The sequence below is a fragment of the Oryzias melastigma genome, linkage group LG17 (genome assembly GCF_002922805.2).
Source record: "Oryzias melastigma strain HK-1 linkage group LG17, ASM292280v2, whole genome shotgun sequence".
Lineage (NCBI taxonomy): Eukaryota > Metazoa > Chordata > Actinopteri > Beloniformes > Adrianichthyidae > Oryzias > Oryzias melastigma.
This window is the reverse complement of record NC_050528.1, coordinates 2,594,876-2,611,600: the sequence shown is the minus strand read 5'-3', so window position 1 is coordinate 2,611,600 and position 16,725 is coordinate 2,594,876. Positions and strand designations below refer to the sequence as shown.

General features: G+C 47.0%; 2 protein-coding genes across 7 annotated transcripts in view; one reads left to right on the top strand and one right to left on the bottom strand.

Moving 5' to 3' along the window:
- Positions 1-8,591: 8,591 nt before the first annotated feature.
- Positions 8,592-16,725, bottom strand: part of LOC112139436 (methyltransferase-like protein 23) — a 12,545-nt gene continuing 4,411 nt past the window's right edge. For 2 of the 6 annotated variants that reach the window (XM_036216342.1, XM_024262244.2), the window contains 4 exons: positions 9,753-9,857; positions 9,365-9,602; positions 9,066-9,150; positions 8,592-8,994 (listed from right to left, as the gene is read on the bottom strand). In XM_036216342.1, coding sequence (XP_036072235.1) covers positions 8,835-8,994; positions 9,066-9,150; positions 9,365-9,602; positions 9,753-9,836 — 567 coding nt within the window. In that variant the 5' untranslated portion in view covers positions 9,837-9,857 and the 3' untranslated portion in view covers positions 8,592-8,834. Of the gene's footprint in view, positions 8,995-9,065; positions 9,151-9,364; positions 9,603-9,752; positions 9,858-10,300; positions 10,517-11,220; positions 11,946-16,725 lie in introns of those variants that run through there. The other 4 variants (XM_024262241.2, XM_024262239.2, XM_024262243.2 and 1 more) reach the window with 4 other exon arrangements.
- Positions 10,675-15,805, top strand: jmjd6 (jumonji domain containing 6, arginine demethylase and lysine hydroxylase). The gene is made up of 6 exons (XM_024262236.2): positions 10,675-11,002; positions 13,046-13,434; positions 13,505-13,791; positions 14,601-14,736; positions 14,805-14,937; positions 15,072-15,805. The coding sequence occupies exons 1-6, from the start codon at positions 10,874-10,876 to the stop codon at positions 15,201-15,203; spliced, it is 1,206 nt and encodes a 401-aa protein (XP_024118004.1). The 5' UTR covers positions 10,675-10,873; the 3' UTR covers positions 15,204-15,805.

Genomic DNA, 16,725 nt, shown 5'->3' with positions numbered 1-16,725 from the left:
GGGCTGTTTGTCCAAATGATCACTTTGACTGAAATTTAAACCGTCTTCTTATAAAGTTAAACATATATAGTATTTCAGAAGGATAAACAGCTCATTTGTCTTAGAAATGCCTTAATAAATGCAAAGGTCAAATGCAAGAACTCAACTAATTTAACTTGTTTTTGAGCATGTTAGTTTTTTTTAATAAAATATATTTTACCGTGAAATGCAGTTAACCCTTTAATAGCTGTTGTTGCAAATATTCATCAAACTCCGTCAGCTGTGAAGTGACCTGAATATAGACTTCATCGCAAAAACTGAAGTGATTTTTTTATAGCTAGAAACAAATTCAAGCTTTAGAAACATTAATGAACTGAAACATAAAGAAACATTTCGAATTCAGTGCTATAAAAGGGAAGAAAACTGAAACTTTTAACTTGAATTAAGTTCATTTTAGTTTCTATGAAGATTATATTCTTCAAATCTGATTTGAATCAGAAAAGGAACAAATGTTCCAACTAAACTCGTGATTATTATTGATTTCCTGAATTTGTGAATGAATCTTAACACTCCTGATTGTTGAGACCCTGAAGCTTCATTTCATCTGGAGGACATTTTAGCAAAAATAAATAAATTAAAAAAATGAAAATCAATTCTGTCAATAAAAATAGAAATTAGCACTTAATTTCTTCTAGAAAAAGTTTTGTTTTTCAATTAGGACAATCAAAGACTCGTGCTTTTATTTTTCACCCACCAACCATCAACTTCCTGTTGGGTTCAGTGTCACCAGCAGAACCTTTATGAGTGCAGCCCGTTTCTGTCTGCTGAGACTTTTCTGTTCACAGATTTACCCCCCCCCCCCTCCTCCCTTATTTTGACACCGACTCATTCAAACCATAGACTGTAAAAATAATTCTTATATACAGTCTATGACTCAAACAGGATTTTTTAAGGCGGAGCCTGAAGACTGTAGAATCTGTGATAATGTAAGTCAGAAGAAGGTGACAAAAATCTTCATTTCTGATCAGAAGTTTCAGCAGGTAGACGAGAGCGAACAGGTAAACCCCTGAAACAATGAAGCACATCAGATGTCATAAACCATGAACCCAAACATCAAGTCTTTATGTCAAAATAGATAAATGATTTTTCTGTGGTTTTTCTGTCATTTTTGGGGCATTTTTGTTCTGCATCTCAGATCAGAATAAAGGAAGTAGTTTTATTTTGACAGGCATCATTGTCAGAACTGACAGTTTCAAAGAAAATAATGAAACCTTAAGAATCAGCTGATTAATTTGGGGAGAACAGAAATAACAACCAAGCTCAAGAAGTCAAATGTCTCTCACTCGGTCGGCATGGCAACCATCAGGACTAAGATGCTGTCAGTCGTAGAAGCGTCAGACTGAAGCAGCATCCCAGAGGCTGAAGCTTCTGCTCCATCCTCAGAGGTTTGATGGAACGTCTGTTCCTGTTCCCACCGTTCTCCGAGGATCCTCCTGGAGTTTTCCCTTCCAGATTCAGATTCTCTGGAGGAATTATTTCTCTCAAACTTTCTGATTTCTGTGAACATAAAAAACATCAAACAAAAACTGAAAAACTTTGAGAGGAAAACCATAAAGTCCAGTTATGGAGCCACACCGCCCCCTACAGGCTGGGCTGGGATTTCACCAAAAACAGAAACTTCATGATTTTAGACTCAAAGTTTCATTTATTGACTTATTTATACGGATATTTCACATCAGCAACCTCAAGTTAGAATTCTAACAAACACAAATCTGTTTTTATTTATCACAATTACAGATTAAATTAGGACAAAAAACTGAAATCCAAATGTTTTGCAGATGTCTTCAAAATGTTTCCTCTGATGGCCCTCCTGATTCTGTCTCATCCAGACAAGGTTCTGGTCTGATCCAAAACTGATTCCTCTGATGGTCCACCTGGTTCTGCAGGTGTGAAAGTTCACCTGAACCAGGAGGACTTAACAGGAGAACCTTGGTCTTCTTCAGAACAGTTTACTTCAGCTAATTGTGGTCCCCAGAGGAACTGGAGGAGGTGACTGGGGAGAGGGAAGATCGATGGATGGATGATGGATGTACTAATGTACTGATAGATGATGGATGAATAATGGATGGATGGATGGATAGATGTACTGATGGATGAATGATGGATGGATAGATGTACTGATGGATGTACTGATGGATGGATGATGGCTGATGGGTGGATGATGGATGTGCTGATGGATGGATGGATGTACTGATGGATGTACTGATGGATGTACTGATGGATGTACTGATGGATGTACTGATGGATGTACTGATGGATGTACTGATGGATGGATCGATGATGGATGGATGGATGGTGGATGATGGATGATGGATGGATAGATGTACTGATGGATGGATGATGGATGGATGATGGATGATGATGGATGGATGATGGATGATGATGGATGGATAGATGTACTGAAGGATGATGGATGATGGATGGATAGATGTACTGATGGATGGATGGATGATGGATGGATGATGTACTGATGGATGGATGATGGATGATGGATGGATGGATGATGGATGGATAATGGATGTACTGATGGATGGATGATGGATGGATGATGGATGGATGGATGATGGATGGATGATGGATGTACTGATGGATGGATGATGGATGATGGATGTACTGATGGACGGATGATGTACTGATGGATGGATGTACTGATGGATGGATGATGGATGGATAATGGATGTACTGATGGACGGATGATGTACTGATGGATGGATGTACTGATGGATGGATGATGGATGGATAATGGATGATGGATGTACTGATGGATGGATGATGGATGATGGATGGATGTACTGATGGATGGATGATGGATGATGGATGTACTGATGGATGGATGATGGATGATGGATGGATGTACTGATGGATGGATGATGGATGGATAGATAGATAGATAGATAGATAGATAGATAGATAGATAGATAGATAGATAGATAGATAGATAGATAGATAGATAGATAGATAGACTCTATTGTCTGTTCAATGAACAGAAATTCATCTTTCAACACGGCAAAAGACAATAAAATTGATTCAATTGATAAAAGTTAAAAAAGCTAAAAAGTTAATAAATATATAGAAAATCAAAAGTCATAGAGATCCTAAAAATCACATAATTCACCATCCACATGCATACAATTTAAGTGCTATTGAAAATTAAGCAGAGTGACTGCATTGGGGATAAATGATTTTTTGTAGATGTTTGTCCTGGCCAACGGTGTTCTGTATCTCCTGCCTGATGGCAACAAGGAGAAAGAGTGATGGAGAGGGTGGGTGATGTCCTCAGTGATGGAGGTGGCTTTCCTTATCACTGCTCGCCTGTACAGGTCACTGAGAGGAGATTGAGCTGTTTGAGTGATTTTGGAGGCCTGATTGATTATTTTTGAGAGAGTGTTTTTTTGTTTAAGGGTGAGAAAGTTGAACCAGGAAGCCATGTTGGATGTGAGGATGGACTCCACCAGTGAAATGTACACCATGGATAAAATGTCCTTATTGATGTTAAAAAATCTTAATTTCCTCAGAGGGTGGAGGCGTTGCTGTGCTTTCTTGTAAATAGCATCCACATGGTGTCCGAAAGACAGGCTACAGTCCATTATTGTCCCCAGGTATTTAAAAGAGTCTACCTGCTCCACCTGCTGGCCCTGGATCACGAGAGGTTGGAGAAGATCCTCTGGGCTGTTATGCCTAGAGGCTAGAGGATGTACTGATGGATGGATGATGGATGATGGATGATGGATGGATGTACTGATGGATGGATGATGGATGATGGATGGATGTACTGATGGATGGATGATGGATGGATGGATGTACTGATGGATGGATGTACTGATGGATGGATGGATGGATGTACTGATGGATGGATGATGGATGGATGGATAGATGTACTGATGGATGGATGTACTGATGGATGTACTGATGGATGTACTGATGGATGTACTGATGGATGGATGATGGATGGATAGATGTACTGATGGATGGATGATGGATGGATGGATGGATGTACTGATGGATGTACTGATGGATGGATGATGGATGGATGTATTGATGGATGGATGTACTGATGGATGGATGATGGATGGATGGATGTACTGATGGCTGTACTGATGGATGGATGTACTGATGGATGGATGTACTGATGGATGGATGATGGATGGATGGATGTACTGATGGATGGATGTACTGATGGATGGATGATGGATGGATGGATGTACTGATGGATGGATGATGGATGGATGGATGTACTGATGGATGTACTGATGGATGCATGATGGATGTACTGATGGATGGAATTCGCCACCAGAACATGTTAAAAACTCCAGGATTTCAGTTTTCATTGGAGTGAATCTGGAACCAAACCTGTGACCTTGTGCTCAGAGGTCGACCGCTCTACCTGTCCCAAAAAGTGTAAAACTCATTAATTTATTAATTGGATACATATTCAAAGTAAACATTAACTAGTTTTATTTGAACTTTAATTTTATTTTTAAAACAAGCAAAACTAGTTCAAACATGACTTTGATGTCATCTGTAACTTTAGTTTCAGATTCAGAAACTGGATCTTTGTTGTTTCTGTTTCCATCAGGTTTTTTTTATTTTTGAATCACCCTTAGTCCTGCCTGACCCCCCAGGAGCTGCACCATCAGTTGAAGGTTTGGACCCACTGGGAGTCTGAACCTTCTTCTGATGGTGACTAAATCGCTCCTGGGGGTAAATTCAGACACTCAAACCCCTCCACCACGGTAAGGTGGCGATTCAGGGAGGGGAAAAATGTTTTTGACCCAATTGGGAGGGAAAACCGAAGGACTCGGAGGAAACCCAAAGGCCGCTCGGCCTCTTTATATTTGGAACTGATCATTTACTATCTTCTAGTCTGTCTAAACTATCAGGAACCAAAGAACGGTTCCTCTAACAGGTGGGGGGAACCGAAGCACTCGGAGGAAACCCACGCAGACACGGGCCAGTCAGGACGAAGCATCAACCCAACTAACCAGCGCCGGCCCTTTTTTTAAGCCCATTTTGGTGACTCATTTTACAGAAGAAGTTCAGATTTTCACTGAATCTGAACTCCAAACTCATCTTTACTAAACTACTTTTACAACAGTCACAATCTCTAAAATCTTTCTGTTGTGTTCTATCACCTACCGTCTAAAATAAAGATTTTATATTTTATGATTATAACTTAGAAGAGTCACATGAACAGATTTGGACATATTTCCAGCCTTTTGAATGTACAGAACAGAAACTTTTTTTCTTACTTTTTAAAAAAATAAAGGCTAACAATAACATAACAAAGTAAAACATCACGAAATCAAATAAAACTTACTTTATGACTTTTTTTTTACTCATTTTCTCAGCTTGAAGTGCTTTACAATTAAAACAAAGTCACAGAAATTCAAATAAAAACCCAGCCCCCCACCCCCATTAACCTACAGGTCTACCAGAGTAAAACATATATTTAAAAAAAAGTAAAAATATTCCTACTACAACTAAAGCTAAAAAAACTAACTAATAAAATGCACCTCTCACATTCTTCTCAGCTTGAAGTGCTTTACAATTAAAAACAAAAACACATACATTCAACTTCGAGTTTGCTGGATCTAATCCCAGCACACAGTCCTGATAAACTTCTAGAGTCACAGAGAACAGAGAAGTTCTGTCTCTGCTGCGTCTATCTCCAACCTCTTTCACGATCCTTGAGTTTCTTCTGCTCTTGGATCTTTCTAGATTCCTTGGAAACCTTTGTTGGTTCTGGTTTTTTAATAATCGGACCTCTGCGTTTTGGACTTGGGGGGTTTCCAGCGGGACTCTGGGGCTTGTTCACTTCAGCTTTGGGTGGTTTGGTGGTTCCAGCGTCTGTAGAAACCTGCTTTGTAGGTTCTGATTCTTTTGCTATCACAGGTATCAGACTGCAGTGGTTTCCAGCAGGACTCTGGGGCTTGTTCACTTCAGTTTTGGGTGGTTTGGTGGTTCCAACGTCTGTAGAAACTTGCTTTGTAGGTCCTAATCTTTTGGCTAACACAGGTATCAAACTGCAGCGGTTTCCAGCAGGACGCTGAGGTTTGTTCAGAACAGTTGTCTGCTGGATCTTGGATCTGCATTCTGAAATCTGCTCCGTCAGAACAGAGTTTTCCTTCCTTAAAGACTCCCGTTCTTTCTTTATAGCTTCAAGCTTGGGCGGTATTTGCTGTCGTTCAAGGAGGTCCAAGTTAAGCTCCTCGAGTTCCCCTTTCCGGTCGGAGTTATTCTTCTTCAGATCCTCAACATCTTTCATCAGTTGATGGTATTCTTTTTGGAGCTCTTTACTTTCTCGTCTTGAATTTTCAACCTCCTTTTGTTCCTCTAGAAGGATTTCCACTTCATCTTTGAGGAAAAGGATCAGACTTTTCATCTCCTGGATCTCTTCAGGATAGACGACTTCATGCTGCTCGCTGTGGATCTGAATAACCTCCTGAATGTGCTGGCATTGGCCCTCCAGTTCACATTTTTGTGCATCAAGGTATTTCAGATCAATCCTCCTTGCTGCTTCTTCACTGCGTTTCCTCTTGAGCTCTTCCAGTTCTTTCTGGAGAACTTCCTTTTGCTGCTCTAGGGCCTGGATCTGATCTTGGTATTCATCAGTAGAGATGCCCAGAGTCATCATCAGAGGAGCTTCCTCTTGTTGGATCATTAGTTTCAGCTGCAGAAGCTTCTCCTGGAGGACTGCGTTTTGGTCTTGGGCAGCTTTGAGGTGGTCTCCTGCAGAGGTGTAGGTGGGTTTGTTGTCCGACAAGCAGACAAACTTGTCCAGAAGCGTCTTCATATCCTGGACGGTTTCCTCGTTTTTCTTTTCTGAGGCTCTTGTTTGAGGGTTTTCCTCTTGTTCTCCTGAGATGGAATCGTTTAGGAGGTTGTACTTGTTTCCACGTTTGAACAAACTCCTAAATAGTTTCCATAGACTCCGAGCGAGTCTTCTCAGTCTTTTGGAGCTGACCAGCGACTGGCTGATTGGCCCACAGATGAATTCTGTCATGGATCTGATAGCTCTATAATACTTCATGGCTGTTTGTTGGTAAAGTTAGCTTGGGAATCACTCTTGAGATCTTTGGAGAGTCTTTGCTCTAACCGTAACGGATGTTTCCGTATGAAATCTCTCCGTAGCATCAAGGTTTTCCTGACGCTCAACTATGACACAAATTGACATCATTCTCTGGAAATTGTGTCATTTGATGTCATTTTAGTTAATTCTGTGTCTGGATATTTTGTAATATGACGTCATCCTTCTGTACGTGTCTGGACGTCTAAAGCCCTCTGATGACGTCACTCTCTGTCGGTCCCTCAGTTCACGTGAGTGACGTCAGCAACTGTCGTTTTGGTCACGTGTGAATGAGCGGCATCTGCTGGAGGCTGAAACCAAATGCATGCTGGGTAATCGGGAGATGTGGGACTTTACCCGGCGGGCCGCTCAACTTTAGCGCCGCCAGTGAGGAGAGAAAAAAAGCGGCGTTTCGGTCTGTCACTGTAGCAGGTGACAAAGTTCTGTTTTTATTGAATGGATAATAAATATAGACACTTTTAAGACACAACTTCATGTAAACCATCATATATAGAACGACGTAATTTTCTAGTTAGTAAATTCGTGTCATCAATCAGCGGGAAAGTGTTCGCTTTTCACTGTGCGGCCGCTGCGGCTGCTGGAATGTTCCATTTCACGTGCGGAACACCCCTCCGTAGTTGGTTCAGTCCAATGCTTCCCCAGTACCAGCGCGCGCTCCAAGCTTTAGCAGCAAGCTAGCAGCGGTGCTAACTTCTATCATTCACAGCGGAGGAAGGGAGAGAAAGAGAGAAACAGATGAAAAAGAAGGATGGTTCTGGAATACTTCAAGATAACCGACTTGTTTTAGAGACGGTAAACAGATCCAGAGGAGAGAAATGGTAAATAAAACAACAGCTAAAACATGTCAACAACATTTTACTCATTGCTCATCAAAATGACTGTTAGCAGAAATATTAAGTATTTATATGTGGATACTCTTAATGACATGAACTTCTTAAACTCCCCTTCTGATGAAAATCCTGTTTATAGAGTTTGTAACATGTCTGTGTGTCATTATGAAAGAGAACAAATGTAATAAATCATTTCTGAGTATTTCTCCTTTTAAATCAATCAAACTGTCTTGGACAGACTCTGTCTGAATGAATGATCTTCTTTCATCAACAGCTCTGCTGCACATGCACTAAACCCTCATCTGTTCCTAGTTCAGGTTCTGGAGAAGAGAAGATTGTAAATCAATGAAAGAGCATTTTGATGTTAGCTTTGATTATTTTATCAAGAACTCTGAGAAACCAATGATTGAATGTATTGATCACAGTCAATAAACATTGGAGAATTAGCTAAAAGAGTCTTTGGTGGAGGTGGAGGAGGAGATCCAAGGAGAGGAGGAGATCTAAAGGGAGGAGGTGCTGTAATCTCCAGGTCTTTGCAGGAGAACCAAACATCTGAAGAAGCAGAACCATGAAGAGGTTTGGAAATGCATGCTGGGTAAACTATCTCACTCCCTGAAGTTAAAAGTAAATCGCACTCCGTGCTCACTACTTCTTTAATGTGGATCAAGCCCCGCCCCCTCAGCGGCAGGTTTCTGGGCAATCAGAACCACCTTCAGCTCAGTCTGCTGTTTGGATTCTGGCCACCAAACGGAACCCAACAGAACCAGGCCCAGTCCAGCAGCAGCTCAGAGGAATGCTGACGGAGTTCTGTGAGCTCAGACCGGTTCTGCTTCAGGTTCAACACATCTTGTTCTGGGAAGGTTCTGCTGTGCGGCACGTCAGCCGTTCTTCTTGCTGATGATCATCATCTGGATGGTGTGGCGGCCCGGCAGACTGGACCCCGCCAGCTCCGGTTGGTCAGCATGGAACTGGTCCAGAGGGACCAGGATGCAGTCCAGATCCCAGCGCTGCAGCAGAACCTCGATGGACCAGTCGGCGCTGAGGAGACCAGAACCAGCAGAGGTGAGAGAGAGGAGGACAGAAGCAGGGAAGCAGAACGGCAGCCTCACCTCCTCACTTGGTAGGTTGTCCAGAACCGGGCCCGCGGGTTCTTCCTCAGCAGGAACGCAATTGTCACAAGAACGTCCTCAAAGTCTGCAACAGGAAACAGCTGATCAAGACGCAGGACACTTCCTGTCTGAGGCAGAGTCAACCTGAGCAGGTCTCCAGGACTGACCAGAACCTCTCTGCAGCTGGTTCTGACCCAGATCACCTCCATGAGGCTTCGGGTTCAAACTTTTCTCATTTCAGAACCGAAGTCCTGGAGAGGACTCCTTTGAAAGCTGCTGCTGTGGTGGAGTGGACCCACCTTCAGGATCGTAGAAGACGTCTGATCCCAGAACCACGTCCAGCTCTGGCAGCAGCAGGAGGTCGGGGGGGACCTCCCCCCAGCTGAGGCCCAGCACGCTCACGCCGCTCAGCCCGTTGGCCTCGCCGCTGCGCCGGCAGTTCTGCAGGCAGGACGGCTTCTCCGAGCTGTCGGACAGGAAGAGGCGGGCGCCGCAGCGCGCCGCCACCACGCCGGGGAGACTGACGCCCGCTCCAATCTGAAGGACAGAGACGCTGCTGAGGAACCCGACTGGACCGAGACCATCTCTGCAGGAGAACCGGGCTCCTCTCCTCCCTTCTGCTCTCCACCGGGTTTGTCTTCAGAACCTCGGTGGATCTCTTCCAGACTCCGGCTGATCCGGTCTCACCTCCAGCACCGTCTTGCCGCTCAGCTCCGCTCTGTGTGTCCACACGAACTGGGCCAGAACCACGGCACAGGGCCACACATACATGCCGTACTGCGGGTCCAGAACCTGAAGATCAGAAGAACATCCCAGGATTCAAGAGAAAGACACAAGAAAACGTCTGTGTGATCTGAGCTCACAGACCCTGACCCACTAAAAACATTTTATGATTGAATCTATAAAACTGAAGCTAGAAGGAAATCCTGCATGAGGTCATTTAAAAACACACGTGGAGATCCATGTTATCCACCTAATGGACTTGAAACCGCCTCATGATCCTCTGGCAGCCTGTAGTTACAGCATCTGACCACTACATGAAGGTGAACGGGAGGTGGCAGCAGAGAGCTGATGTTCTGAGACCCGCCAATCACTTACACTGACTGTACACGCGTGTCTCTGTGTATTAATGTACTCTCTACGGTCACTACTCTGCTATAACAGACCAGCAGCTCAGGTGAGTGTCTCACCTGAACAGGTAAATGTTCAGCTGAAGTTCATATTTATGGACAAACCTCTGGTATGGAGACAGTCAGCGTCTCTCCAGGTGTTTCCTTCTTGTCCTCAAAGGTAAAAACTTTGTGAACAATATTCACATTTCCCGCTTGCTGCATTTTCAACTTTACCAGATTGTTACACCTTTATTTTATTTACTCCTAACTGCTCTCGCGCTTTGACGTGTTTTTATTGACCTTATTTACTAACACAACAAACTATCGAATCATTTGTCCGTTATAACCAGACCAAAGGGCGTCAGCCAATCAAATCGGCGGAAGCAGCTTTCGGTTTGTGAATCAGCCAATCAGAGTATTGATTCGATCTCTCGCTGAAACCAATCACATCTCGGTCTACCTTGTGGGTGGGGCTGTTACGTAACGGTTTACGAAAGCGTCATTGTGCGCGCCGGTGTCGGCTAGCTGCTGCGGCTAACACGCGTGAAGTTGTGGGACCGGCGTGCGGTGAACCCCCGCATCCGGGCTAGGCGCTGAACCCGGGAAGAACTTCCGTCACGCGAGGGTCTGTCCAGAGCTCCCGCGCGAGCTCCTCATGTAGGCGGCGGGAAGCTAGCGGCGGCACGCGGACGAGACATGAACCACAAGAGCAAGAAGAGGATCAAAGAGGCGAAGCGGAGCGCGAGGCCGGAGCTGAAGGACTCGTTAGACTGGATCAAGCACGGCTACCACGAGGGCTTCGACCTGTCCCACCGAACCGTGAAGGTACCGGAGCCGGACCGAGCTAGGCTAACAGCAGCTAGGCGGCGAGAGCACAGTGCCGCTCGGCACGTAGACAATGTAGGAGCCGGCGGGACGTCACTTCCGGGTCCCGCTAGGACCTGAAAACGGTTTCTAGGGGCAGCGTCAGAGTCCGGGTCGAAACGGTGGGAAATAAAACCGTTTTTGACAGAAACGCAACTGGAACTCTTAAAACGGATTACCTGTTAAAATCCGCGTGAAGGCTAAAATACTGATGAACGAAATGGACTAGGTAGCCCCGCCCCCTGGTGTCCCAAACAGGAAGTACCTGCAGACAGGCGTAGATTTCTATAGAGAAACAAACCGCTGTTACTCCGTCATTCTGCTGGTCAGAATAAACATTCTTTCTCTGATGCCTTTGTAACATCATCTTGATAATTTTTTTTATTTTTTTTGACGCCTCAATAAAGTAGGTAGAGCCCGGCCCCACGTCCAGTCCAAACGTTTGAGAGAGGTTACCATAGAAACACAACTCAGACCGGCTTAGTCCGATCACTGTTTACTGGCGACGTCTGGTTCCTACCACTGACTGTATATAGAGAACTGGACAAAGCAGCTGTGACATCACCCACAGAGCATAAGTGTGTTTGAGACCATCCAGCGCCTCACCTGGATTGTAGACGAGACCAGGTGGCTGCAGGCGGGATGGGGAAAGGCGCCTGAGATGAAGGCGAGACTGAACGAGAACAGGAAGTCGAGGTTGTCCTTAAAATTCAGTTGAATTTTAATATGGCACCCCCCCTTTGTATGAGCTTTACTATTATGTCTTTATATTAATCTTTAACATCTGTACATGCACAACAGATACAAATAGCAGCTGGGTTAATATAGTGTCCACTGCCCCATCCTAACCTTTAAATCAACAATAACCACCAAGGATTTACAGTCTTGTTCATTTTCACATCACTGATTCACTTCTTTCCAGAAAGAGTTTCAAAATACACCGAGTTCCTTCATTTAACCCCAGTAATTCCTAATCAACACGTCGAACTACAAGAACTGTCATGACACAGTTTCCCACAATGCATTATTTTGTAGTCTTCAAGGCAGCTTTGCAGTCAGCGCATAACCTATTTTCTTTCTCTGCTGGCTTAGGAAGGCGCCTTGAACCCGGCCCTTTCTCGCAATACTTTTGTGACGTTGGAGCAAGAAACTAACCAGCATGCACTGTGCTGCGGGCGGTCTGCGCAGCGCTGCGTCCGCCTTGGTCATCTCAAACACGCGTGCTGCTTCATGACAGCATCTGTAATACGGACGGCTCCATTGGGAGCCAGGCGACAGTGTTTGGTCCGAGTCTGAATCAAAGTTTCTATGGCAACTACTGTCACCAATCATGAGTGAGTTTGTTTGAAAGCCACACCCCTTCCACTGACAGCAGCTCGGGAGGAGCTGTCAATCAAACACTTCATTGATGTAGTGAGGATGACAGATCAGAGAACAGCTGTGACGAGTTGGATGAGAACCAGGATTATTAAGTGAATCCAAATGAAAACAATGTTCTGAAATTTAAAGCCGCATAAGTGAAGAAAACTACAATAAACTGGACGTTTTCCTCCTAAAACAGTTGAAACAACTAATTTGAACACTGATCCCAAAAATTTCTATTTTCCCAAAATAAATACAAAGAAATGAGCTTGATGGCTGGCTGAGCGTTAGCTTCAGAGCTAGCATGACTGCTGTTATCAGAGCAGAAAGTGTGTGTAAGTTGTTGGGTAGATCACCCAGATAATCCACCCTGATCAAACCGGATTTATCAAAGGAAGACGCTCCACAAACAATGCTCAGAGACTGATGTAATAGACTTTATTCAAACAGGAAGTGACCACAGCCTCAATGTTTATATAAAAGCAGGAAGTGAAGGAACAAATGTTGAAGGTGGTGGAGAGAAGTGGGCAGGGCTAAAGAGCTGTCACACTGGATCAACTGTCTCTTCCACACATGTATATTTGTGCTCGTGTTTGGTGAAGTTCTGGTTCTGGTCCACTCACATCTCTGCCGTCCTTCCAGGACAACGTGGAGCGGGTGGACACCCGGAACCTCTCCCCTGAGGAGTTCATCGAGCGCTTCGAACGTCCCTACAAACCCGTCGTCCTCCTCAACTGCCAGGACAGCTGGGCCGCCCGGGACAAATGGACCCTGGAGCGCCTGAAGCGCAAGTACCGGAACCAGAAGTTCAAGTGCGGGGAGGACAACGACGGCTACTCGGTGAAGATGAAGATGAAGTACTACGTGGAGTACCTGGAGTCCACCAAAGACGACAGCCCGCTCTACATCTTCGACAGCAGCTACGGTGAGCACGCCAAGCGCCAGAAGCTGCTGGAGGACTACGAGGTGCCGCTCTTCTTCCGGGACGACCTCTTCCAGTTCGCGGGGGAGAAGCGCAGACCGCCGTACAGGTGAGGGCTGCGCACAGCGGGGTCACCTGGTTCTGTGGTCACCGCTCACGCCGTCTGCGCCTTCCCGCAGGTGGTTCGTGATGGGCCCTGCCCGCTCCGGAACGGGGATCCACATCGACCCGCTGGGCACCAGCGCCTGGAACGCTCTGGTTCAGGGCCACAAGAGGTGGTGCCTGTTCCCCACCAACACACCGCGCGAGCTCATCAAGGTGACCCGGGAGGACGGCGGCAACCAGCAGGACGAGGCCATCACCTGGTTCAGTGTGATCTACCCCCGCTCCCAGCAGCCCACCTGGCCCCAGGAGTTCAGGCCGCTGGAGATCCTGCAGAGACCCGGGGAGACCGTCTTCGTACCGGGTCAGTGAGGACACCGGGTTCTGACCCTCCTTCACTCTGAATGCGGAGGCTCATCTGCAGTGCATGGTGAGTGTGCACGGCAAATGCTCAGTGTGAGCATTTGCCGTGCACACTCACCATGCACTGCAGACCAAAACAAAGTGGTACTGGTTCCTCTTTTGTACATTGTTGTCCTGAAAAAAATGAAGAACAAACGTCACTGAACCCGAAAGATTCTGAGAGCTTCCTCCTGCAGGATCAGACGTGACCTTTGACCTTCAGATCCTCCCGCAGGATCAGACGTGACCTTTGACCTTCAGATCCTCCTGCAGGATCAGACGTGACCTTTGACCTTCAGATCCTCCCGCAGAACTAGACGTGACCTTTGACCTTCAGATCCTCCCACAGAACTAGACGTGACCTTTGACCTTCAGATCCTCCCGCAGAACTAGACATGACCTTTGACCTTCAGATCCTCCCGCAGGATCAAACGTGACCTTTGACCTTCAGATCCTCCCGCAGAACTAGACGTGACCTTTGACCTTCAGATCCTCCCGCAGGATCAGACGTGACCTTTGACCTTCAGATCCTCCTGCAGGATCAGGTGGATCTTCAGAGCTCTGACGGATCAAACCAGTAGCAGATAAAATGTTTTCAATTTAAAAAACTTTATTGTTCCATGAGGTCGGTGTAGATAAAGCTGTGCAGCTTTCTGTTCCGGGTCGGAGACCTCCAGAACATCACTGTCCAGGTGTATCCTCTGGCGGTACCTGACCTCCTGAAACTGGTGGACCAGCGGCGGTCCTCATGACTCCTCCTCCTCTCCTCAGGGGGGTGGTGGCATGTGGTTCTCAACCTGGACACAACCATCGCTGTGACGCAGAACTTCGCCAGCACCACCAACTTCCCCATCGTGTGGCACAAAACGGTCCGAGGGCGACCCAAACTGTCCAGGAAGTGGTACCGGTGAGTGGCTTCCGGAGCGGCGGCGCTGTGGTGTTCTGGGCCCGCTGACCCCGCCTCTGTCCTTTCAGCGTCCTGAAGCAGGAGCGGCCCGACCTGGCGGCGCTGGCGGACCAAGTGGACCTGCAAGAGTCCACGGGCATCGCCTCGGACAGCTCCAGCGACTCCTCGTCCTCCTCCTCCTCCAGCTCGTCCGACTCGGAGGTACTGACCGCCCCCCAGCAGACGGGGGTCAGGAGCTCCACCATCGAGTGGGCGGAGCTTTCCTCCTATGTCTAACCCGTTTTCAGAGTCTGAGTTGACTCTTCAGCCAATCAGCTGCTGCTCTGTTCCTGCAGGGGGGGTCGGGCTCCGAGGGCGACACCATGTCCCACCGCCGCAAGAAGAGGCGTGTCTGCGGCGCGGCGGCCAACGGCGACTCCACCAGCCAGGACGACTGCGTCAGCAAGGAGAGGAGCTCGTCCCGGTGACCCGCAGCCCCCACCGGCCTCCAGCCCCCCCCGAGAAGAGGGGGGGCTGCTGTCTTCACAGAAAGGGGGCGCTGGAAGAGACCCGTCACCACTGTGCTTTTCTACGTCTGTACTGTATGAACCGGGTTCTGTGGGGGGTTCTGCTGGCGCGGTCCGTTCAGGGGTGGCTGGGAAGTCTGAGCTCTGCTGGAGCTCCTCTCAGGTAAAGGTTCTGTCTGCAGAGACCGCCGCTGCTCCGCCCACTTCTCCGCCCACTGCTCTGCCCACTGCTCCGCCTTAACCCCCACCCTGCAGAAAGTCTGAGGCCCGGAGCGGATCAGAACAAACCCACACGTGGGCTGCAGCTGCTTGGGGGCTGACGGGCCGCCTGAAGCTGTTTCCTCTGACCTTGTTCTGGGGGCGGGGCTAAAGCCTGACCAGACTGATGGAACGCCGTCGCTTCTCGTTTTCTGAAGCGTTCTGTTGGTCGGCGGTGAAGCCAGTAAAGTGCCTCTGATGGGGGGGCGGGGGGTGTCTGTGCCTTCAGGGAAAACTCCTGTTTTTGTGGGGGGGTCAGACTGATCCGTTTAACTGTTTCTCAATAAAACGTTTCTGACTCAGAACCGGGTCTGGACTCATTTCTGTCAAACCTTCTGCTGACGCTGCATGACGAATTACCAAAATAAAAGCCTCAGCTGTTTCTGCTGAGCATCTGGATCAGGCTATCCAATGAGGAGCCCCTCCCTCTAAGGTCACCAGAGTTCATCCTGCAGACTGTTAGAACTGCTGAGACCAGCGTTCCAGAGGGAGGGACTGGAACGGCATGAATAAAAGTCTGGTCTCTTTATTTTTGACAGTTCTTGAAGGACTTCCAGAGTTTTCTGTTCACTCGATGAGAATCCAGCATCAAGTCTTCAAACCACGAAAGAAAAACCAAATGAGAGACTCGCAGGCCTCAAACTCCCGGCCTCGAGGTCAGAGTCCCACATGTTTACCAACTAACCTGCTGTAGCCTCTTAGAGGCAAAACACCTGATCCAGGTGATCAGCAGCAGGTAGGGACCCCCCCACACACGCGGAAAAATGATGTGGATCAAGCTTTTAATTTGAAAGCGCTGCTTGACCCTCGTGTTGAGCTCTTATTTTGAAGCAGCAGAAAATCCCCCTTCCCCCGCAGCCTCAGTGGTGATGAGTAGCGGACAGCGCCGCGCGGACAAGTCAACTTTCCCATGATGCCACTGCCCAACAGAAACCTGTTTATCTTCAAGGATCTGACGACTTCAGAAATACTGAAACTAAAAACGGCAGGAAATGTCTTGTTGTCATAGAAACAGAGAGCAGCAGCAAACAGGCCAGATGATGACGTGACATTCTTGATTTAAGTGAATTCTAAAATGATCCTGTAGACGTCTGCTGACGTAGGAATCAAACTGCAAACGGTCAGATTCACCACAAGCTGCACCAGGCACGTGCAGAGAGGGGGGGCGCTGGGTGCTTGGGCACCTGCCCCTTTACCCCTTGATGCCCAAAGTGCCCTTTTGTCA